Source organism: Aethalodelphis obliquidens, unplaced genomic scaffold (genome assembly GCF_003676395.1).
Source record: "Aethalodelphis obliquidens isolate GAN/ISIS:26980383/991018 unplaced genomic scaffold, ASM367639v1 scaffold22, whole genome shotgun sequence".
Taxonomy (NCBI): domain Eukaryota; kingdom Metazoa; phylum Chordata; class Mammalia; order Artiodactyla; family Delphinidae; genus Aethalodelphis; species Aethalodelphis obliquidens.
In genome coordinates this window covers 4,978,983-5,002,736 of record NW_020837966.1, presented here as the reverse complement: position 1 = coordinate 5,002,736, position 23,754 = coordinate 4,978,983, and the positions used below count along the sequence as shown (strand labels likewise).

At 38.5% G+C, this 23,754-nt stretch overlaps 1 protein-coding gene across 1 annotated transcript in view; it reads left to right on the top strand.

The window, feature by feature from the left end:
* The window catches only part of ERC2 (ELKS/RAB6-interacting/CAST family member 2), a 759,104-nt gene that overhangs the window by 333,940 nt on the left and 401,410 nt on the right, over nucleotides 1-23,754 (top strand). The window contains exon 6 of the mRNA XM_027121473.1: nucleotides 13,715-13,882. Coding sequence (XP_026977274.1) covers nucleotides 13,715-13,882 — 168 coding nt within the window. The remainder of the gene's footprint in view (nucleotides 1-13,714; nucleotides 13,883-23,754) is intronic.

The window sequence follows — 23,754 nt, the reverse complement described above, 5'->3', positions numbered from 1 at the left end:
CTATTCTGGTTAATGGTGACAGCTTCTAAAAGACTCAAATTCTGCTTTCTACATGCATATATATGAATCTGGCAGTATGTTTGTCCTGACAACATCCTTGCTCGTCTTGTCTTTTGTATAAATTAGGTTGTATTTGAAATGCAGTGAAGTGGCAAGCTCACTTGGTGCATTTGGTTTCCCCATCATCAGAAAGTTGTAGTTTCTAGACATATTTTCCCCCCTCTGGCTCAGACAGTACTTCCTTTTAGATTACTGCTCTCATTTCTGGGCATTTCTTGTGTTTCAGCTAGATAGGATGCTGTCAGCACATTTCTCTCCTCTCTGTGTAACTGGTAATTGTGAAAGGTAGGGCTATGATTTTTAGTTATTTTCTATCCAAGACACTTCTGTTTGCAAGACGAAAAGTGATGCAAAGTGCTATCTTTCCCCCCTCCTTGTGTTGCAATGAAAATACTGTTTAAATGGGTAAATGCCCAGTGACCAGGTTTGCTTATAGGATATCAGGCTGCTCAGAAATAATAGTCCCTTAGTATGTGGGTGGTTTGATGCATTCCAGTGTTGTAGAATATGAACTAACAAGATAGAATCATAAAATCACAGAATGTCAGAGTTGGAACTGGAACAGTAAGTTCAATTTCCTCATTTTACAGATGTTGAAAACGGTGGGAACTCCCAGTCACCAATTGTTACTCTTTGAGCAGCTCACTTGTGATTTCTGTCATAAAATTGTAGAACTCTAAACAAAGAAACACTGCTGGAAGAAGAATACAGTAGAATATTATTGACCCATTGCACACATGGTAAATTCACACACATACACACAAAAATTTTCCATACCAAAATGTTCCCTGCCATAGTAGTGCTTTGATCACAGTAGATTGTTTTCAGGAGCAATGATGGTGAACCCAGAAAGAGATGGTTGTTTGTTTCCCTTTAGGGAAAAAAAATGACCAAAGAATGTATGTAGCATGGTTTTAATTTTTAAAACATCATGGCAGGTTTTGCTTCTGGTTTAATTGGTTTTTATAGCGATCGTCTTCACTCCTGGAACCCAGTTTATTTCCAGCTCCATGTTCCTTAGTAACAAAATGCTTCCAAGTTGGAAGAGTCTATAACAAGTCCCAACAGAGAAACAATTGCTTACTCTGGCCAAGGTAAATTTGCACAGGGTTTGGTGGTACCACCCATTTCACAATCATTTATGTTCTACCTAAAAGTCAATGATGTGAAGCCTCAACTTGGCTTAAAAGTGAATGTGTTCCTAAATTCAGCACACACCCTAGTGGGGTGTGTTACGGTGGAACTTCAGTAGTCAACCTTCCTTTCCTTCAGCTATCTGTGTGAGTAAAAGACCTGTCTGAATATCTTAGGATAGAAGAAGTGTTTTCACTATTTTGAAAAGCAAACCTATGAAAACTATTTCTGTAGTAAATATTTGGCTCATGTTGAAACATCATAAGAATATGTAGATGGAATGGTGTATACCTATAGGTGGCATTTTGCAGGATTTTCTCACTGATGACATTTTGTTCAGCGCATTTTAGACATGGATGGAGACTAGAGCTATTGTATCCTGCCATGTGTTATATATTACATATATTATGTATTTATGTGATATGAGACAGCAAACATGATTTAATTGTATATATATAATAGTAATATAAATATATTTATATAAATTTATATTATATTATATAGAATTTAACATATGATATATAAAGATAGACATAATATATACATATACATTATATACGATAAACATATAAATCACAGTACTACCATGTTAGCCTGGAGATCCCTCAGAGCATCTATGTTTTCACCTATAAACAATACCTACCAATACCAGTATATCAGACAGGATAAAATACATCTCATAATTTAAGCAGTTTTACATTTCTTTGCTTCATGCCATATTCCTCTTCACTCCTGTGGTTGTCATTTATACTATTCAAATATTTCCAGCTTTCCTCCTTTTGAGCTTGATCCAGAGTAGGCCCTTTGGAGTCTGGTAGACATGTGCTCCAGTCTTGTCTTTGCCACCTGTAATCTGTGTGGCTCTGGGCCTTGAAAATGGAGAGCATTAACTCCCTGTCTCAAAGTGCAGATGGGCACTTGAAACTGCCCCGTGGGTGTTAGCTAATGTTACCATCATTGTTGTCAGTACAATTAGCTTTCAATGGTAGCTGCTAGAATATAACATATAGTACTCTAATGACTAAATTTGCCAATCATATATAGATGATGGAATATATTATTTATCATGGTAATCGTAATTTATGTTACTATTCAGTATTAAGCAGTAGCCACTGTTCATTGTTTGTTTCTACTTTATTTCTTAGTACATTTTAATAAAGCACCTTGCAAGTCATGTTTCGATTAATCCTTGGGGCATTGGTAGTACTATTATCCTCATTTTATGGGTGGGGAAACTAAAGTTTTGAGAGATTGTATCTTTTTCTAGGTCATGGTGAGTAAGTGGAAGGTTAAGATTTGAACTTGAGGAGTCTAGCTCAAGAGCCCCTACTTGTAGCTATTACTCTTTCCTGCCTTCCAACAATGTGTTTTGCCTTAGTTAGCTTACAGGTGGAATTTACTAATGTGTTAAATTAATCCTTGTTTTTATCACTTATGTGACTGAGCATATAGTAGGCATTTAATAAACTCTTATTTATTTGCTTATGCATCTTTCCAGAAAAATTCTATGCACACAACAAGCAAATTCTCCTTCTCTTATTCCCCATTGGAAACATACTATACATACAGAGACACACATAGCATTTTACTTTTGGCCTCCACAAAAATTTCCTGCAATTTACCTTTTGTCTTTTTTCATGAAAATATTTTCATTTGTATTTAATCTTATTTGTCTATCTTTTCCTTTATGGTATCTAAGCTTTTTCTCTTGCTTAGAAGGACTTCCATGCTTCAAAAGTAAAAAGAAGGGCCCCAATATTTTCTTCTAGGACTTTTCATCAGGAATTTGTTTTGTCATGAGGAATTAGATAAGGATTTACCTTTATTATTATTTTTCTGAATGGGTAGTCAGAGTTTAGCCATTATTAATTGAATAATCTATTGTTTTTTACTAATCTAGTGCCACTATTATCATACACTAAATTTCTCTAAGTATGTGAGTCTATTTCGGATTTCCTCTGTCTTTTTCTTCCTGTATCAATACCAAACTGTTTTAACGTCAAAGCTTTAAAATATGTTTTAGTGTCTGGATTACTCACCTCCTGACATCATGAAAGTTTCGAGTAGGTGGTCATTGAGCAAAGTTTTGTTGGTTTATAGAGGAGGTAGATGAGTCCCTAAGAAGCAAGTGACTTTCTTGAAGGTCTCACCCTCAGGTTTTGGCAGAGCCAGAAATGAACTTGGGATGTAGGCTGGAGTGGATCTTGAACTAGAAGATAAGGCTTTAACACAGTCTACCACATTAGCCCTGAACGCCCTCTGAGCTTCAGTGTTTTAACTTGTGAACAGTACCTACCTCCTAGGTGGCCCTGAGGAATATATGAGGCACCCTGGTTCATCACCTAACAAACTGCTAGCCCCAGAGGATGTCTCACATGTATCTCTTGACTCTGAGCCAAGGCCTTCTGAATCTAATCCAGTGGTGTGTCCCCATTTCACCAGACTCAAACATTTCATATCTGTGCCATGCCTTAAAAATGTGATTGTGAAAAGATACTCGAGAACAATCTTTCATAAAATCTTCTGAAGGGTATTGTTGTGTTCTTAGAAAAATACGGGTTCTGTGGTTGGATAGGTTTGGGAAAAGTAAGTAAGGTCTCGGCTGTGGGACTTCAGAACCTTTAGTATGATAATGTCTACCATAAATCGGGAGAGCTAGCTGTGTTTCCCAAGTTGACTTGGTCATAGAACGAACCTCCACTCCCCCAATTAATTTTTGCGTAACAACACCCAGGAGGCTTTCAAAGAACAAATACTGTTTACTTTAGAGCAGTATGTCTCACACTTGGGAAGAAATTCCTAAAGGAAAAAAAGAACATTATAGACACCCAGTATTGTTTTATGTAATAATTATTACTTACGTTACTTAATTAGGTACAAAGATAAGACTAGGTATGCTTATAGCTCTTACAGAACTATGAAACCAAATCAAAATTACACACTAAATGAAAATACAATGTCAAGGCCTATAAAATTTAAATGAATTATATTAACTTTATATGGAGAAGAATTGTGTTTGCTGGATGTAAATTTATACCTGATATGAATATGGTGCCAACCGCTGTGGCTCAGATGCTAGCTCAGAAGTCTGCATGGTGGTGTGCTGTGTATTAATCTAGTTTCCTCGCTGACTGCTGTTTCTGTAGTACTGATAAGCCCCTTGTTTGCATGTTCACCATTATATCCCGTGGCCAAGATTTGGAGGAGGGAACATATCAGATAAGGGAACATATCAAATAAGATATATTTCTTCTATGCTTTCTCCATTTCATTCCCAAAGAATCTTAAGTGCAAATACAAAGGCAGGTATTGAGATCGTTTAACAGTCCTTGATTATAAGGAGTTATTTATATGATCCAGAATAAGTTCACTTTAACTTTTGAGATAATCATTAAAAAGAAAATATAACATAAAATATGTCTTATAGCAAACTCGTGGATCCTTGAACATAGGTCCCCATCCTCCAGGAGTATGGGCCCTGATTTGAGAGACATGACTTTAAAATACAGGTTTAATTCTCTTTTAAATAAAAGGACTGTGGTTTCTAATTTGTTAGTCAGTTACAAACATGTCACACATACCTGGATGGAGGTTACTTATTTGGATTTATTGAAAATAACTGACCTTGAGATCACAAAATTTTTACTTAATCTTGGTACCAAATTATCAGTGATTTAAGTTCTTTGGGTTCAGTGATAGTTTAGAAAGTTGACGGCATATCTAAGTAGGACCAATATTTAAAATTTTTCGTGTCTAAATTTAATGTGCTTACTTGAAGGGAAAGTGCAATATGAATGATACATGGTGTTTTCTTAAACTTGTTTTTTTGGTAATAGTAAATGTTTTGAAGACGGGCTTTTCAAATGTTAGGAGGTACTAAGATTGATAGCTTTGCAAATTGGTTTTAAGTATTTTGAATTTATAACTATCATCATGTTGCAAAATAACATTGACTTTGGAATGGCTTACTTCCTTTTGTAGTAATTCAAAAATATTATGACAGCTATAGTTTTATAGTGAGCATAAAAACCAGTGAGGTAAGTTCAGTGAGGTAAGGTTAGTGTTGGAAGTTTTATTAACAAAAACTTTAAGTATTAACACATGAGTTACAATTCCCATGTGTTTTCAGAAATTTGCTGGAACTGAACTGAACATTAAATTTTGAACTTTGGACTAGTCACTTAAAACCACCTAATTTTAGTGTAAGAAGTAGCCAAAAACTTAAGTATGAAAACAGGCTTTATGAAGTTGGCTGGATTATTAACCCACATATGATATGAATCCTTCCATGTAGGTGATACAAAGCATTCTTAACCCAGTATTGTTTTCTTCAAGTAGGTGGCATGTGGGAGTTGGGTATAATTTTTTGACGGGTAGGTAAGACAAAATGCATCTTTACAACCTGAAAATTTTAACTGTGTTAACAAGTTGGTGATTGTAACTTAACTTTTATAAGCATAGCATGTGTTTATGCAATACTGAATTTTATTTTTCGAATTGAAATTGTATGAAAGAACAGACTTATAATTTAAGACAAAAGTATATTGTAAATTATGAAGCAATGTATAATACAGCCATTATTGTTACTCTTTGTGCTATTTAAATATCTTAAAATATAGTATAGATTTTTTTTCCTTGGTCAAATGTTTAAGTTTTGGGTTTGCTAGATGAAAGCCAGCACATGGAATTGGGATTATCTAGTCTTTTTTTCCCCGGTCATTATCACTCCATTGATCAACAGGAAGGTAAATACATGATTGACATTAACTGGTCGTCTTGAAGAGCTTAAGGGTGTAATTGATAAGATCATATCTCTTACTGCGAGGGGTAGGGAGACCTTTTAACTAAGACTGAAAACCAGGGACCCTTTTAGGAAAGGGATTTCTCCCAGTTTTCAGTTGTGTAGATGTCCTCTCCTCACAAGTTTTTGTTGACTTGATCTCAGTGGGAGTAAATGCATCTATGTGGAAGTAAATCTGTAAATATGCAGAAGATGTTCTCATTAGTCTTCTGGAGGAATGTTGATATAATTACAGGACTGCTCGCCCACAAGTAGGTTAGACTCTAGTCCAGGTTCTCTTGTCTCAGGAGCTTCCAATTCATATAGCCATTTACCTTTTTAATGTTTCCTAGCATCTCAAGCCACATGTACCTAATCCTGAAATCTTGATTTCTGACCTCAAGTCTGATTCTCCCTAGTCTTTCCCATAACAGGCAATAATTCCACTGTCTATTCCAGCCAGTAACCCAGGAGTAACCTTTGATTCCTTTCTTCCTTCCCCCCTGCCCATAATTACAAACCCGCAGCTCTCCCAGCTGCCTCCTGATTGTTTCTCAAAATATATCTCAAACACAGCCACGTTCTCCTTCTCCACCACCTCCATCCTAGTTGTGGCAGCCAGTGTCTCTCCTCCAGATGACTGCCTGTCCCTGGCCTCCATACCCGCCCCCCCACCCCCGCAATGTGTGTTCATACAGTAGCATCAAATTTTCCCATCCTTGACCAACAAAAAGACTATTGTTTTTTCACAATTCCTTGCTTTCTGGTTTAACAAGGTATTCTATACTTACTGTGTACAGTTTCTTGCCACAGACCTAAAATCAATCATTTCTACAGTGAAACTGATTTGTTTTAGTTAGAAATGGTTTTAAGAGACAGTATTTGGGGTGGGCGATCATTGTTACTGAGATGGTCACTTTTTTCTAAGCTTTTTTAATGGACAAAGCTAGAACATAATATTTTAAAAAAGAATACATACCATGTGTTCATCCTTACTAGTATTACAAGGCTCTTTTTTAACGACTTAAATTTATTAAAATGCAAAGTTATCTTGACAGCAGAGGAGCATGTATAAAGCACAACTTATTTAAAGATCAATAAAGACCATTTAGGGAATTCCCTGGCGGTCCAGTGGTTAGGACTCCAAGCTTTCACTGCCGAGGGCACGAATTCAATTCCTGGTCGGGGAACAAAGATCCCACAAGCCCTGTGGCACAGCCAAAATGAAACAAAGCAAAAACAAATCAATAAAGACCATTTAGTGTTCTAAGATGGGATAGTAAAGGGTAGCCATCAGTTAAATAAACCATTTTAATGAATATCAAAGTGTCAGTCCAAGTCTAATTTATAATAGCTGATAGACATTTGCTAAATCATGAATTTTATTATTTTGTATGTACCCAAACACACAATATACATTTTCACCAATAAACACAGATAGCCACAAATTAGCCTTTTTTATCCAGTTTTTTTTACAAGGCTTTTACATATGTTCTTATATTTGTATTACTTTCCTCTTACCCTAAAAATCATGTTTACTGATAATATTTACGTAATACTTACTTGCTCTACCCCACCTCCAACTTCACAAATATATGGTTCAATAAGTCATGACCTGACAGTCTTGTTAAAAGGCTGTATCTCTAAACTAGGACAGTGCCTGGCACAAAATCAAGTCTTCGTATTTGTTGAATGAATGAATGAATAATTCTAGTTACTGGAGATAGAAAGAGCACCTACAGAGAAGAGAAATTTGAAATCAAAATAGGTGCAGAAGTCGAAGAGTAGAAAGACATAACCTAAGTATAGGGTAAGAGATAGACACACCCTCATCTATAAGTTAATTTTTAATGGTGCAGTTCCTGAAGGTCATTTTTTTCTGAAAGGCAACTTTTGCTATAATTAGAGATTAATTATATGTGGGGAGATCAAAATCTAAGGGTTGAAACTTTGGGGCTTATTGGAATCATGCATGGTCCAATATGGTAGCCATGAGCCATATGGGGCTATTGAGCACCTGAAATGTGTCTAGTTCTAATTGAGATATGCTAAAAGTGTAAAATAAATGCTGAATTTTGAAGACAATACAAAAAATGTAAAATATATTATTAATTTTTTAATATTGATTACATGTTAAAGTAATATTTTTGATATAGTGTTATCAGAATTAGGGTTTTGATATAGGGTTAAGTTAAATATATCATTAAAATTAATTTTACCTGTTTCTTTTTACTTTTTAAACTTGGCTACTAAAATTGAAAAATTACATATGTGGCTTGCATCATATTTTCATTGGACACACTGTCTTCAGTCTTGTTTCTGGAAGGGTGGAAGTGTCTGTGCAACATTTCTAGCCAATCCACACATCTCGAACACTGCCCATTTCACCAAGGAAAAATCACTCCTCACATCAATTATGTTAATTGACCAAATTTCAGGTACTCATCAAATATAAAGAATATTGAGGCACTTTTGGTAGTTGACTCTGGCATCTCAGCTTTTAACTGAAATCTTTCATAGGCTAATTAACTACCCCTGGAGAACTTTTTTGCATTTGGGAAATATACCCATCTACCCACCCACCCAGGCACCCCCTCCACGTAGACACACATATCATACTGTGTATGCTGAAATATTTTAAAGTAAATGACAGACAATGTAACACTCTGGTACATGTTAGAGCACAAAAACTTACTTGCTCGTTCTTCACTTTTCCTGAGGGTTGTTGATCAGCAACCTTTATTGCGTTCCTACAGTGTATAAATCACTGGGTTAGAGGCTGTGGAAAGCAGAATAATAAAATATAATAATAATAGCAAAAATGTATTGAGTGCTTCTAGGTGCCAGGCACTGTGCTAAGTGCATTATATGTGTTATTTAATTTAATCTTTAACATAACTTGGTGAAAGAGGTACTCTTATTATCCACATTCTGCTCATAACACCTTAGTGTTGTTCCTGACATTTGGAAGGCCCGTGGGTAAGTCCATGGCCATTGCCATGAGTTGCTTGAACACATATATTTGCAACGCAGAGACTTGGCAAAACAGAGTTGTCTACTTGAGCCACTTGTTGATATGGATACAAACTGAAGTTCAAACCAATGTGCTTAAGGAGACTCTTCCTCTTCCGTCTCTCTTTCTTTTCTCCCCAAGGTCTTGATCTTTAACCTCTGTGTTCACTCCCTAGGGTTCTGCTACTTCTTCCTTTCAGCTCTGGCCTTGGCCCTCTGACATTTCCCCCCTTCTTTGGAATTGGAGTGAAAGGTTAGGGGAAAGTAGATTTTGAGGTCTTAACACACGTGGAAGGAGTAGATTTCGTTTAGGTTTATGGTAGTCTCTAAGACAGACCTTTCTAGCTTTCAGGCACACACTTTTTAGTAAAACCAGGGGAAATTATTGTAATTATTGATGAGTGGTTTAACACATCATACTGTTATGTCCAACCCGTGTTAGGGATTGGAGGGCAGGAGGTTAGGGGGATCCTGCTTCTCTTGAGGATCCAGATTTATGGAGGTTCTGCCATCATCTAGCTCCACCATCTGGAAAATGTAGCCTTTAAGATCTCTGAGGAAGGGGAGGTGGGTGGGGATGGCATAGACAGGAAATGATGTATGTCGCTTCTGCTTACATTTCATGAATAAAACACATGGCCTCATCTTCCCACAAGGGGGCTGGGAAGGGAAATTGTTCCTGTGTTCAGGAAGGAAAGGAGAATTGGATGTGAGTGAGAAGTAGTGGTTACTACCACAGCAACTTATAGATTTTAGGTTATTTTTAGTGTTTGTGTCTTTGGAAGCTATGTACTTTATGCATACTTCCAACTTTGAAACTGTCTCCTCATTTGAATGATTGCAAGTTGAATCAAATTCAAATATACACTTAACCCAAGTCTACTATTAGGAAAAACAAACAAACGACACTTTGAATGTGAAATAAAACTATATTGGGAGCTTTTGTGTATGTTCCAGTTTCATTTTCTTTTAAAGTTTTTCTTTGTGATAGCATGTTTATTCAATGCCTGAAGTGTTGTCGAGTAAGTAGTATTCAATCTGTGAAAATTTTCAAGTGGCCCCTTTTTCTCTCTCAAGTGTTTTTTTTTTTTTCTCAAGTGTTGCTGTAGTCATTTTAAGATTGAAGTGAACCATTTGATTTTTAAAAATTATTCATGGCACATCAAGTAGCACTTTGTGTTTTGTCACAATATTGTACCCGTTTCTGAAGGCCTATGTGACCTTATGGGAGAAAGGTCAGGAAGCTTATATATAGAACTTCTAGAAACATACCTCACCATTGGAACTGGTTATAATTCCTGGGTGATGACAATGAAGATTAATAATGTTTAACTCTGATTTTGGCAGTTTTTGCCCATTTCATTGCCATGGTCCTTTTCTTTCAAGTTATTACCTGGAACAGAAGTGATAACAAATGCTTCATGTTTCATACTGCCAGGTAAAAGGTTAAATTTTCATATGTTATATGCTTTTAAATATGCACACACATGCACCCACATATACACACAAATACACAACTGGATCAGAAGGTAATGAGTAATTCTTCTAAAATGAAAAGATTGTCTTAGTTTTAACATTAGGTGACTAGTTCCCATGTGGTTAAGTCATATGTAAAAATTGGAAATTCAACCTATGGGTCTTTGTGCACTGACTGTATCATACAGTTCTAATTTCTTTTTTTTTCTGGGAAATGATGGTGCTCTTTGCTTTGCCAAGTTTTGTTATTGAGTTGACTGCCAAAGTTTGAGAGAGAGTCAAGGGCCCTTAAAATTATTTGGTGTTGAGTGACGAGGCAGAGAAAGGTATTTCATATTCCCAAACATTTTAACTTTTATGTCTCTACCTGATGTTGGAATATAATCTAAACTTCAGGGCTTTTCTGATTCTTTTAAAAATGATGTACACTGTCGAGTGAGGTTCGAGTATTAGCGAGGGGAACTTTAATCCTACTCATTGTTACTCAGTTTGGAACTACATATTCTAATTTTTAATAGACTATGTTCTTTCTGGCCTGATCTTCCTTGTATTTAAACTTCTGTGCATCAGAAGGTCTGTGTGCCTGCTTGTGGTTTTGCACCATCTGGAAGTTAAAATTTGACTTTAGAAATGATGTCATGCTTGCTTACTACAAACTGGGCTAATGTTGGTTGAGAATTGGATGCAGTTCAGGTCAAAGTTTTGTCTAAAAAAAAAAGACCCTTAAGCTTCATTTCTTGATTCCAGGAGACTGTGCAAAGCTGTAAAGATAGAGTGAAGGTGACTGAATGGCACAATTCAAATTCCTTTGAAGCTAAGTATATGCTGTCAGGCACGTGGAAAATAAACTCCCAAAAAGAAGACCTTAGCTGGCACAGACTCCCTCCTGCCATGTAGAGTTTGGGTGTTGTGAGTAGTGTGTTGATCACGACCATCTTTGCTCTCCATTTTATTCCTGGAGAAATAGTCTTATGGCTAAGGTTGCTGTTTATCTCTTCTGGCTCAGTAAGATGGGGCAGGGCACTGATAGATCACACATAGCCAGAGGGCACTGCAAATGTTAAGCTTATTATTCATCAATAGAGAGTCTCTTTTTCTAAACTCTCTCTAGCACTACTCACTACCTCCCATATTGTAATTTATTTCAATCATGGTTTTGGATATTGGGTGTTTCCTTCGATCCAGATACAGACCATTCATCTTTGATAGGTAGAATGTGGGGCTAATGGGACCACAGTTTTTTCTCAGATATACACTGAATCCTGGTCAGCCTGTGTGCAAATCTCTACAATTGGATATGTAACCCCTTCTAACCACTGCTGTGATCTACAGTGTTCAGCATGTTCCACCAATTTCCAGGGAACCCACTAAATGGCATCCTTTATGTATAAACTAAAAATCATATTTTTTTCACCAGATAAGAGGAAAGCTCCAAGAGAAGTATTGATGTTACTCCAGGTTGGTAGACGAAGATAACTTTAAACCAAGATAAGCCACTTGAGAATCTGGGATGTTTAGGCTTTAGTGCAATTGGCGTGAATTTTCACTTAGAAAAGGGGAGATCCCCAGGCCATGAGTATCCCCTTCACCCACACGCCCCGGCCTCTATGGCCATTATGTAAGAAGACACACAGCTATCAGATGTATGAAGAATCTGCAGTTCACACCCTCGGCAAGCACAGAATGTCCATCCTCTCTCGTAATGCAGTCTGGGTCATTCGGCCAACTGGGCTTCAAGCACTCGTCATCGCTTCTTCCCTTGCTGGGACCTCCCAGCTTCATCCTCCTCTCTGGGACAGAAACTAGAAAACCTCCTCACCAACCTCCCCATCACCTTTGACCTTTAAAAACACAACTTTGGCACCCCTTTCTTGGAAAGGGGTACGAAAAGGAGATTCTACTCTGATAACTTTATCTCTAATATCATCATCCTTCCCTGATGTATTCTGCCTATGACTGAATTCTGTCTTTAAAATCATAAAATGTCAGGCACTTAGAGACAGTCTGTTCTTACCACTTTGTTTTATGAATGAAGAAACTGAGTCTGGAAGCCTGGGTGTGGGGAAGTGAGAGTTATTTGTCCTGATTCTCACAGGTAGAAGATGGAAGCAGAACCTGGCCTAAAACCTAAGTGTCCTCTTTCCGTTGTTCCCAGTTGCCTTTGACTTTGAGTCCTCATAGTATTTACATATCTATTTATTTTGGCGTATTACAGTATTCTTGCATCCTTTGTGAACAACTTTTGTTTTTTTCCCCTTTCATCCAAATTTTACCTGCTGGTAATGTAATGAGCAAAATGTTCAACAAGAATTGCTATCAGATGCAGCAGCCCCCAGCTCACCCCTGTCCCATTCTTTTTCCTCAAGACCACCTGTTTAAACTCTTTATGCCTGGTTATTTTGATATCTCTGAATAACATGCTTGCATCATTACTTCCTGAATGTTGATGTAGCTTCTATCTGTCCAATTCTTGGTACAGAAGGTGAGGATTAAAGTCTTCCATCACCCCCACGCCCCACATCACCCATGTAAACTTTTTTTGCACATGGTCTTTGGAATGTTAAAATTGAAAAAATAAAGGTTATGTTTCATCATTTTATTACTGACACTTGAAAAGCAGAAATTGTAATAATCTAAGTTTTGAGCTAAGGTAGAAATAGGAATTTTTTGTATGCTCTGTCTTTTTTTTTTTTTTTTTCTTTAGTACTTGGAAAGCAGTCTTTCATAAAGCTGGAGAACGAGTGTCATTTCCACAGCATTTTCTTCTAGCAGCATTTCCTTCCTCTTGGCAACACGTCTTTTTCTAATTTAGGAGTGTTTCTCAACGTGTCAGTCTTGTTCTCCCAGATATCCGTGGCATGGCTCATTGTATTCTCTGAGGAGAACATGAGCATCCCTGGAGGATGCTGCATGAGACGTGTTGTACCCTCCCTGGGCTCTCAAAGACACACAGAATTAGTGTGCTTTTTTCCCCCAACCTTTGGTTTTACAACGTGAGACATACTACTATTTCATAACGTCTTATTTCATATAAACCTTATATTTTAAAAAATGTATTACTGTTCGGGTACACATGCAACAGAACTTTAAGGTAGATGTAGGCTTTGAAACACCTGGAGGTGCCCATGAGCAGTGTTTGATCACACTGCTCAGAAGGTTTACTGCTGCCCCATGCTCCTCGCAGGGCAGGACTGATGGTTACTGATGACCTCTCTGTAAAACTACAACCCTTTTTCTTTTTCCTGATTTCAGGTAGATGCACTGAGATTACGACTAGAAGAGAAAGAATCTTTTCTCAATAAAAAAACAAAACAGCTGCAGGACCTCACAGAAGAGAAAGGGACACTGGCTGGAGAGATTCGAGACATGAAGGATATGTTAGAGGTGAAGGAAAGGAAAATAAATGTTCTTCAGAAAAAGGTGAGTAGCTGACATAAGCCCTTCAGATTGAGAATTGATAACATCCATGTTTCGTCATTTGAGAGAAACTTTTGAGCACATGGAAAAGAAGAAATTATTGTTGAAGAATTGTAGATTAGGGAGTATAAACTTTAAATTTACTGGTATTTAACTTACTGGTGGTTGTACTGTGTCATTTTTAGCATGACCTGTTGAATTTTCTATTTGATTACCTAGGAACTAAATAGTGATGATTTTTTTTTTCATTTACCATCTTAAACGTAGAGATAATTGTACAAATTTAGATATAAAACTAAAATTTATAGTTAATTTTTCCTTTTTGCTTACTGAGAATTGAGCAGTGTGTTTTGTGGGTCTTAAAGGTATTTTATTTGCACTTTGTATTTACATAAACTTTAGTAGCTCTTATCCTGTCAAACCCATAGAGATTTTAGTGCGGGAGTGGTAATGTTTACACCCATTACTTAATTGGAATCAGTGAGAGAATGTATAATAAGTTCTAATACAGTGACTTAACCCAGAAGATGCTTGACCTGGTTAGGGCTCTTTTTTCTTTCCTTCTTTCAGCAGTTCATTTTCTCCATTGTAGGGGAATGAGATTTGGGGACAGCACCCAGATTTTTTTTTTAAGAATTCTTATTTGCTACTGTGTACAATTTTGGTGGGACCATAGAGTCCCTTGCCTTCCGTAAGGAAAAGTGTAGGCAAAAAGAGAAACCAACACCTGCTCTTTTAATAAAAAGAAGCTGTTGGGAAACACAGGGGTCTCAGATTAACAAGCAGGCAGCATGGAAGCTGGGCAGGAACCAGTGGGGGGAAGCACGAGCTGGCTGGCCAGGACACTGCCATAGACAGGCATGTTGCTGGGCACCAATGCTGCAGCTGCAGGCAAATGGAATCTAACCGGCCCTCCTCTTGGTGTCATTTGCCACCATCACCTCTCACCTTGTTTATATTGACAGCATCCTACCTGTTTTTCCTGCTTCAACTCTTACCTTTACTACGGGCTGCTCTTAACACAAGCTGGAGTAATTCTTTTAAAACATAATATAATTCTTATCACACTCTGACCAAACCTCTCCAGTCACAACCAGGTACCTAATTTGTGGGGCCCAGTGCAAAATGAAAATGTGGGACCCCTTGCTCAGACTTTATTGAGAATTTCAGGATGGTAAAGGAAAGTATTAACCCAAGCATGGGTCTCTTCTGAGTATGGGGCCCTGTGACCCTACACAAGTTGCACGCCCATGAAGCCGTGTCCCCATCCTCAGCGGCTTCCATCCTCACAGGATATTGGTGGTCTGATAGATCATATTATTAATTCATTTCTGTTAAGATTTTACAGACAAGGCCCTGGTCACCATTACAGCTCCAGCTAATTGATACAGGTGATTAGAAGAGGGCTGGGAATAGACGACTGAGGACCCTTTGAATCAAAGGACTGTCTAGGGCAGGTGGGACTAAGTGGCAGTTCGTGGAGCATATACTAAGGATTCAGAAGAAGGCTTTTCATTTAGAATCCCCACCAGCAAATGATACCAAAAGCTGGCATCTATTGAACTTAACTTATGTTGAACACTGTATGCTAGGTACTCTGCTATGGTTATTACGTTCACTATTTACTTACTTTTGACCATATAACCCTGTGAGGCAAGCACAGTTATTAACCCCGGCGATGCTGAGGCTTATGGTAGACTTACCCAAGGTCAAACAACCTAGATACAAGTTTATGTCTTTGGGAGTATAGAATAAAATGATTATTGCAAATTAAGAGAATAGGCCTCCTTTTTCTTTGGCCCTCAAGTTTATGATGACACCAAGTGCGAGAGCAAATCGAGTAAGAACATCACAATTGCACAACCAGGAGTTGAGACTAAGCTCTCTCGTTCTTTTTTTTTTTTAATTGAAGTATAGTTGATTTATAGTGTTGTGCCAATCTCTGCTGTACAGCAAAGTGACTCAGTTATACACATAGAGGCATTCTTTTTTCTAAATATTCTTTTCCATTATGGTTTATCGCAGGAGATTGTGCTATACAGTAGGACCTTTTTGTTTATCCAGTCTAAGCTCCTTCATTCTTGAGGAATAAATGGCAACAATTTTCTCAGTAAAGATTTTGGGAAGGCACTTTCTTTTTATCTTTTTTCTTTTTTTAAAAAAATATTTATTTATTTATTTGGTTGCACCAGGTCTTAGTTGCAGCAGGCAGGATCCTTAGTTGTGGCTTCAGGGCTCCTTAATTGCGACACATGGGCTCCTTAGTTGTGGCATGCAAACTCTTAGTTGTGGTATGCATGTAGGATCTAGTTCCCTGACCAGGGATTAAACCCGGGCCCCCTGCATTGGGAGCACAGAGTCTTATCCACTGCGCCACCAGGCAAGTCCCTGGGAAGTCCTTTCAATGCAGAAGTGACAGTTGGCCACTTTTGCTGATGTGAGTATTTTGCAAAATTTTAAACTTTCCGTCACAGCCAGATTCAAAGGTTTGGGAATCAGTTTGGGAATTCTAGAACAAAGCCAGTTGTGTATTATGGCTCCTTTGGGCGACAGGATCATGATCTCACTTATTTAAGCCATGCTGATAATGGATTTGGGAATATTTCATGTATATTTGGAGAGGTTGTTTAGCTTCAAGTTTTTTTTTTTTTCCACTGAGTATTTACCAATACATTTGGTGGAGGATATAAAACCACTGGCAACATAGTGATGGGGCAGGAGTGCTATTATACCTGCAGTGTGAAAGAGAAATAATTCCTAAAGAAGTGATGCACACAATTCAGAAACTACTACTTCAGAATGTGGAAATAATACAGAAGCTGATGGGCTAATGAAACACTGTCTTTGGGACTGGGGACTCCTTAGAGTTTTGACCACATTCAGCATAATTGGCTGATTTAGGGCAGGCCTGGACTGGGACAGCATAAGCTTTGGACAAGGGTGTGTTGGCATGGAAGAACAATAAACTCGTGTCAATGTCCGAGGTGCAGTATTACTTAATATTTCTTTCCTGTAGACTCTTTGGCAACCAGCACCGTGTTTTGATGCCAGTAGAACTGGGTATGCTCCTTCCATAGCCATGTTGAACCTGGCCAAGCTAGGCTTGCACCTCATATCTGTCAGCTTTGCCTTCAGAGCCTTGGGTCTCAGAAGTCTTGTGTACTCCATAAGCCATGTGCACAGGTCACATGTCTGGGCAGCAGGCACGGGCATAACGCTCTAAGCATTTTGTTACTTGAGGAAGGAAGTGAAATTGAATAAACAGAGAACCCCAGGTGGCATAATATCTCTGATCAAACTTGTGTAGCAAAACAGAAGTCATCGAGAGTGGATTTGGTCCTACCACCATGTTTCTGGCTCTACTCCATAGTTCCAAGAAATGGAACTCTTTTAGTAGGTGTCAAAAGGTGCATGTATGAAGATCGTTTAGTGGATCATCCCTGTGTGGCTATGATACTGAAGTCAGAGAAGCATCCCAGTTTTCATGCTACAGCCATAGCATTCTGTTCCCATACCTGAATTCAAGCTTCCACTGATGAGGTGCTACCTGACTATTGAGTTTTTGTAGTAAATGTCATAAAACCTTGATGACATTGTACATTTGGAAAGTGTATAATGCCTAGGATTTTAGAACATGGTAGCATTATTTGAACCAGATCAAATTCAGACTGTTATGTAGCTCATAGATTCTTGCAGCATAAACTTACTACCCAAGAAAATTTTTTTAAAGCCATTAAATTGGAGAAAAATTCTATCTCCATTTTCATTCTAGGTCTCAGTCCCACAAGCAATGTGAATTTATAGAGCAGAAGTATTTTATTTATTAGGGGTAGAAAAACAGATGGTGATTTCTCTGTACGCCAAGTTCACTAGCTGTCTACTGAGCTTCATAGATTGCCCCGTGGGTTGGAAAGGGCAGGGAGAGGGGAGTGTAGTTGGCTCCTGGGAATGGTATATATGGACCTGCCCCTTTAGCAGTTTTTTTCTACCCATTTGGAAGTATGATGGTGAAAATTCTGAATGACAATAGAGGAAGGAATGCTACAGGAATGTGGTTATTAGCTTACTGGATTGCTTCGTGAAGTTTATATTAAAAAGTTAAATTTGAGAAGATGGCTAGGGAACATAGAGATTTCCACATGAGTGTAAAATTGACGTAAGGTATGGAGGACTTTCTGACTCAATTGAGCTCTTTCTCAGTGTTAAATATCCAGTTGGACTTTTCTATTTATTATTGGCAAACCTCCTAATTTTTTAAACATGTGAAAAGTCATATTCATTTTGCATTTACTAGTGTTTCCTACGTGTCAGTCAGTCACTACTGTAGGCCCTGGAGGTTTAAAGAGAAATAAGACATTCTCCAGTCCTCAAGAAGCTGACAGTCTGGTTGGGAAGGTAGACTTGTATAAAGTGGCATGTTACCAGAAACAAACCACTTGATGGATGCAAAGAGCAGAAGCTAATTCTGGCTACCTTAAGCAAAAGGAAATTTACTGCAGGAATATCCAGAGCTCCAGTATCTGGCTGGTAGAACCAGATTAGGGATGATGAAGAACCAGGACAGCTCTAGGAGACCAAGAGAAAGCAGACAGTGGCCTGACCTTGTAACCCGGAGTGTCTGGTCAAGTGTCTTCCCTGCTGTTGGCTGCCCTCACCCCTCCCCCGCGCCGCCGCCCCACACCCTTACATCGTGCTGTTGGTCAAGATTCAGAGTCCTGGGACAGAGCTCCAAAGTTCACACAAATGCCTCTCATTAGTAGGATCTAACCAGACCCTACCTAAAAGGAATCTGGGAAATGTGGTTCCAAGCCTTACGTCTGAGCTTTCCACTCAGTTCTTGTGTCATTTAGGGAAGTCTTTGCTGACGCTGCAGGCTGGGAGAGGTTTTACACTCGTAGATAACCATTTCTTGGCTCACTTTGAAGTTATGCACCCCGTTAATGAATGTTGGCTTCACTCCAGGGCTAAGCTCCTTGAGCACCCCAGACGTCATCATCAAGATACCCCCAGCTCCTTGCAAAATTCTTGGCAGGTGATGGTCCTCAGTCAGTATGCATTTGATGAATAAATTATGTCAGTAAATTCTGAATGAATGAGAACTTGGGAGAAGAGAAATCACTTTGAGATCCACTCCTGGCCCAGGAATATTGTTTGCTGTGAGAAGAGTCATTTGCCCCAGTGAAATGTCAGACCCACTTGTTGTTCCCAGAACAGTGTGTTCTGTGTAGGCTGCAAGATGGAACCATCCCATGAGTAATAAAGCACAGATAAGGAAATGATTATTGCTCCACCTGCATCTAACACCTCCAGCTTCTGTTCCATTACCCTGGGAAGATAAAAATGGATGAAGCCTTGAGTAAGGGAGCTTAGCCACTCTTCTTTAATTTTCCCTTTTAATAAAAAGAAAATGTGGCATTTTTAGAAAATACTGTTTTGTTCCCCAAAGAGACTGCTTCTTCCTCCAGTTCTCACTTCTAACTTACTGGATTGTTAGAGTCATGGCATTTTATGAGAGTAATACAATGAAATTGCTGATTATCCGTGGTAATTTCCAATTATGACCATGCAAATGATAATTTTTATAACAAAAGGGTAATCTACTATTGATTGAATCCTTACTATATACCAGACACTGTGCTAAGGGCTTTGCATTCTTAGGTTGAGTCCTTATAACAAACCTAACAGCATGTACGTACGATCAAAATCGCTATTTTTAAAATGCGAGACTGTGGTTTAGAGAGTGACTTGCCCAGAGTCACATGGCAGGGAGGTGAAAGAGCTATTCTTAACCACCACACTATTCTGGTGTTTTTCTGTTTATGGTCCTGCTTCCCTCATGAGACAAGTGGGATCATTAGCTTTTAGGGATTAGCTGAACTATAGTTTGAGCAATTTACCTGAGGTCGATACACAAGGATGCCTGGTTTTAATACCAAACTGGCAGAGATGCAGCTACTAAATAATGTGATGAAAAATAGGAAAACAGTTAAATTAAAAAGTATGACATCAGATCTGGATTTTTAAAAGTTTATGTTAGTCTGTATTTAGGAAAAAGAAAGATTGTGGTGACCTTCAGTTTATGTTTATATTTTCCTCCATGAGATTCTTCCCGTACCATTCTAAGCCATTGGATTGTTTTGCAGCTTCCTTTTCAAAGGATTGCACCATTTTTGCTCTCTTAGTAGTTTCATTTTGTTTTGGTTGTTGGCTTTAAGGACTGAGACCTCAAAAGGTGATTTGAGATGTCTGAGCATCTTTCCTGGACTAGTCGCAGATGAACTCAGGATTCGTTAGACTCCTCCCTTAGTCCGAGAGGAAGTGGTCTGGGAAGCCATTCCACTTTGCAGGGAGCTGTTCACCTAAGGTTAGACCTCCGTGTAGTCAAGCTCACTTTACATCTGAAGCCAAGAACTGGGCTGGCACTCAGGGGATGGAGCCACAACCGAGGTGGCTGTGAGTCTAAGGCAGTGGTTCTCAACTGGGGTACACTTACAAGTCCCAACCTCCCAAGGAACAGTTGGCAATGTCTGGAGGTAGTTTTGGTTGCCACAGCTGGAGGATTACTGCAAGCATCTGGTGGGTAGAGTACAGGGGTGCTGCTAAACATCCTACAATGCACAAGAGACAGCCCCTTGGCCTCTGCCAAAGCAAATTACTATCTAGACCTAACCCTGGTCTTTTGGGGTCCTTTTCTTCCTGTGTATGGACCACCCTTCTCATCTTGGATCTCTCTGCGTCCTGCCTTGAGATAGTATTCCTTGAAGTGATTTTTACGTAGTATAACAGACATTTCTCTGTACCATTTTTAGCTACACCTTTTTTCTGGCATGATTATAGGCAGTTTACAGAGGTAAACATCTTGGGTGGGTGGGTGTGTGGGTGTGTGTATGATTGAACTGTTAATATTACTTTCTCTTTTATAATTTCCACATATATTAATTAATCTATAAAGAGTATGTATATAGCACTCTTGAAGTATTAAAATGTTTAGAATTATTTAAACTGATCTGACCACACTGATCAAATCAACTAATTTGGAGAGGGGTGGTGGTCGAACTTCAGTATAGGGAATATATGGTAGGAATAAAACATCTGATTTAGAATAGAGATGAGTCACCTATCAGTTATGACCCAGTTTAAATTTCTTTAGCTAAATGCCAGCATTTCAGTCATCTGGAAAATACCTTTAAGACTATTTTTTTTTTTCTGACAAAAAATGAACTTTATTTTAGCAGCCATTTGGGCTGAAAATACGATTTCTATATTCACACTTAATGCATTTTTCATATATTTTGTCTAGTCATTTGGGATAAGGTAACATCGTTTGTTCATGTTGACTGATCGTAGGTTAACCTACGTTGCTTAAATATTTGCAACTAAAAATAGTATTGTCTAGGTTAGCGTTTGTGGTTTGCCCGTTTTCTTTTGAAACTGCCTTCTTCAGTAGAAAATATAGGAAAAAGGTAACTTATTATAGTATAATAAATTCTCTGTATGTATTCTATGTTTGTAGGGTAGCAGTATGTCATTGGGTCTGAGCAAAAGCATCTTTCCTCTGGCATCATTTAATACATTGTGTCTTTATTATGGCATGTGGTTGGTGTCAAGGGTCCTAGGGCAAATTAAAGTCCACAGGACGAACAATCAAGCATGCATGGATGCTATTCTTATCTGGAATTATTTGCCCAATGTTAGCAATGGCCTAGGGAAGAAACAGCTTGATTTTAACCAGTTGATCCTGTTGATCATTTTGCCCCAATGAAGTGATATTTCGAAGGTCACTTTGTGTCTCTTGAGTAGAGATTGTGGCTTCCTTGATAAACCTTAGCTTCTTTGATAAGCAATGAATTCACCAGCCTCCTCCATTGTGTAATTGCTTTTTTCCTAAGGGATTTGAGGTTGACTTTTCTCTTAGAGATGACATTGATGAAATGACATTTAATTATCAAAAGAAGCAAAGCTAAAAAATTTACCTTCTGATGGAGCAATTAAAGGGATTTAGGAAGGCTGCTCAGTTATTCATGCATTCAGTCAGCATTTATAGGCACTGTACTCAATTAGCTGCATCTTTCTATCCCCTCACTCTATTGAACCCAACTGAATATTATTTGACTTTAAAAGACATGTTAAAATGGGTATGCTGATAAAGCATGGGCAGTCCGGAAGACAAAGATATGAGAGAACATAAATCTGGAAGAGACTTGATGAACCCTCCTAGTCCAACCTTTTTATTTTTCCACTCAGGACACAGAGGTTCCAGAGATGAAGTGGCTTGTTTAGGGTCAAAGAACTAATTAGTGACAGAACCTGGGCTCTGATTACACTTTTCCTTTTTCTTCTCTCCATTCCCCTGTGATAGCTGAGGCCTGGGACATCACTGCCCTATTCTGGCCAGTTTGCCTTCCCTTCCTTCCTACCATTCAGTCATCCAGCAATACATATTCAGCATCTGTAATGGTCTGGATGCTCTTCAGGTACTCGGGGATACAGAGGCTATTGGAGAAGGTATAGTTTCTGTCCTTTGACAGCTCACACTCATGGAAAAGACCACTGAGCAGGCAATTGCAGGGCAAAGTGTGATATGTGCTATGCCAGCCAGGTACATGGTTCATGTAGGAGGGCCACCTCACCTATTGTGGGGAATAGGATGATCAAGGAAGACTTCTGGAAAAGTTGATGTCTAAACTGGGATCTGAGGGAGTAGGAAGTGTTGTCCAGTCAAAGTGGCAAGAATAGTATTTGCAAAGGTTTGGCTGGAAGAGGCAGCACAGTGCATTTGGTGAAATTAGAAGTAATTTAATATAGATGGACCACACTCCCCTACCTCATTTAGGAAACAAATTTCAGAGAAGTTTTTCTATTCTTTATGTCTTCTAGAAATCAAATATATTTTATAATTAGCTTTGAGAGTCATTTTGACTTCCATATTATGAATGTTCTCTTCCAATCCCTTATGACTTGCTAGTGGCAATAGTGATTATCTGTGTTATTTCAAAATGCAGTTCAGAGCCAGATGGTACTGAGAACTGCTTCTTATTCAATGAGAGAGCTGATCCTGAGCCAGGGGAGGCAAATTCTCTTTTAAATAAATATTTGCTTCTGGGTTAACACCTTATATTCTGTACTCAGTTTCAGCATGATGGATTTTTTAAAAGTTTGTTTGTAATTACCTGCAAAACCCCTGAAGATTTAAAATAAAAATGCCCAGAGTGCCCTGACTGTGGCCGCTACCCTAATGGGTACAGGCATCTTGACACATCTGTCAATCTCAGCTGCCAGCTGTTGTTGTTTTGTGGTATGGAATTAGAGGTGTTTGAACTTTTACAGATTTCAGTCCGGAGCTGGTTCCATTTTTCCTCCCACATACTCCCCAAGCCATTTAATTTAAATCAACCTTAGGTATGTGGGAAGAAAAATTTTCTGTCTGTCTTTTTTACTTATCCTGTGTTTGACAATGGATTCTACCTTGCTGTGAAGAGTTTACACATATCTATATTAGCATTTATCATGTTATATTGTACAGAGAAGTCCATAATTCAAAACTTTTATAATATGTGTCTTAAGTTTCCCGTAGGGCTAAATGTAAATTAGAAGTGATGCATTCTTGGGGCACATAACTCCATAGTTATTGTGGGAAAGGGGCACCTTAATATTGTTCTGATATTGCAGTCTTGTTGCCATTTTTTCCCCTTTTTCCTTACTTGATTACACTATACCTTTTTTTTTTTTTTTTTTTTTGTGGTACGCGGGCCTCTCACTGTTGTGGCCTCTCCCGTTGTGGAGCGCAGGCTCAGAAGCCATGGCTCACGGGCCCAGCCGCTCCGCGGCATGTGGGATCTTCCCGGACCGGGGCACGAACCCGTGTCCCCTGCATC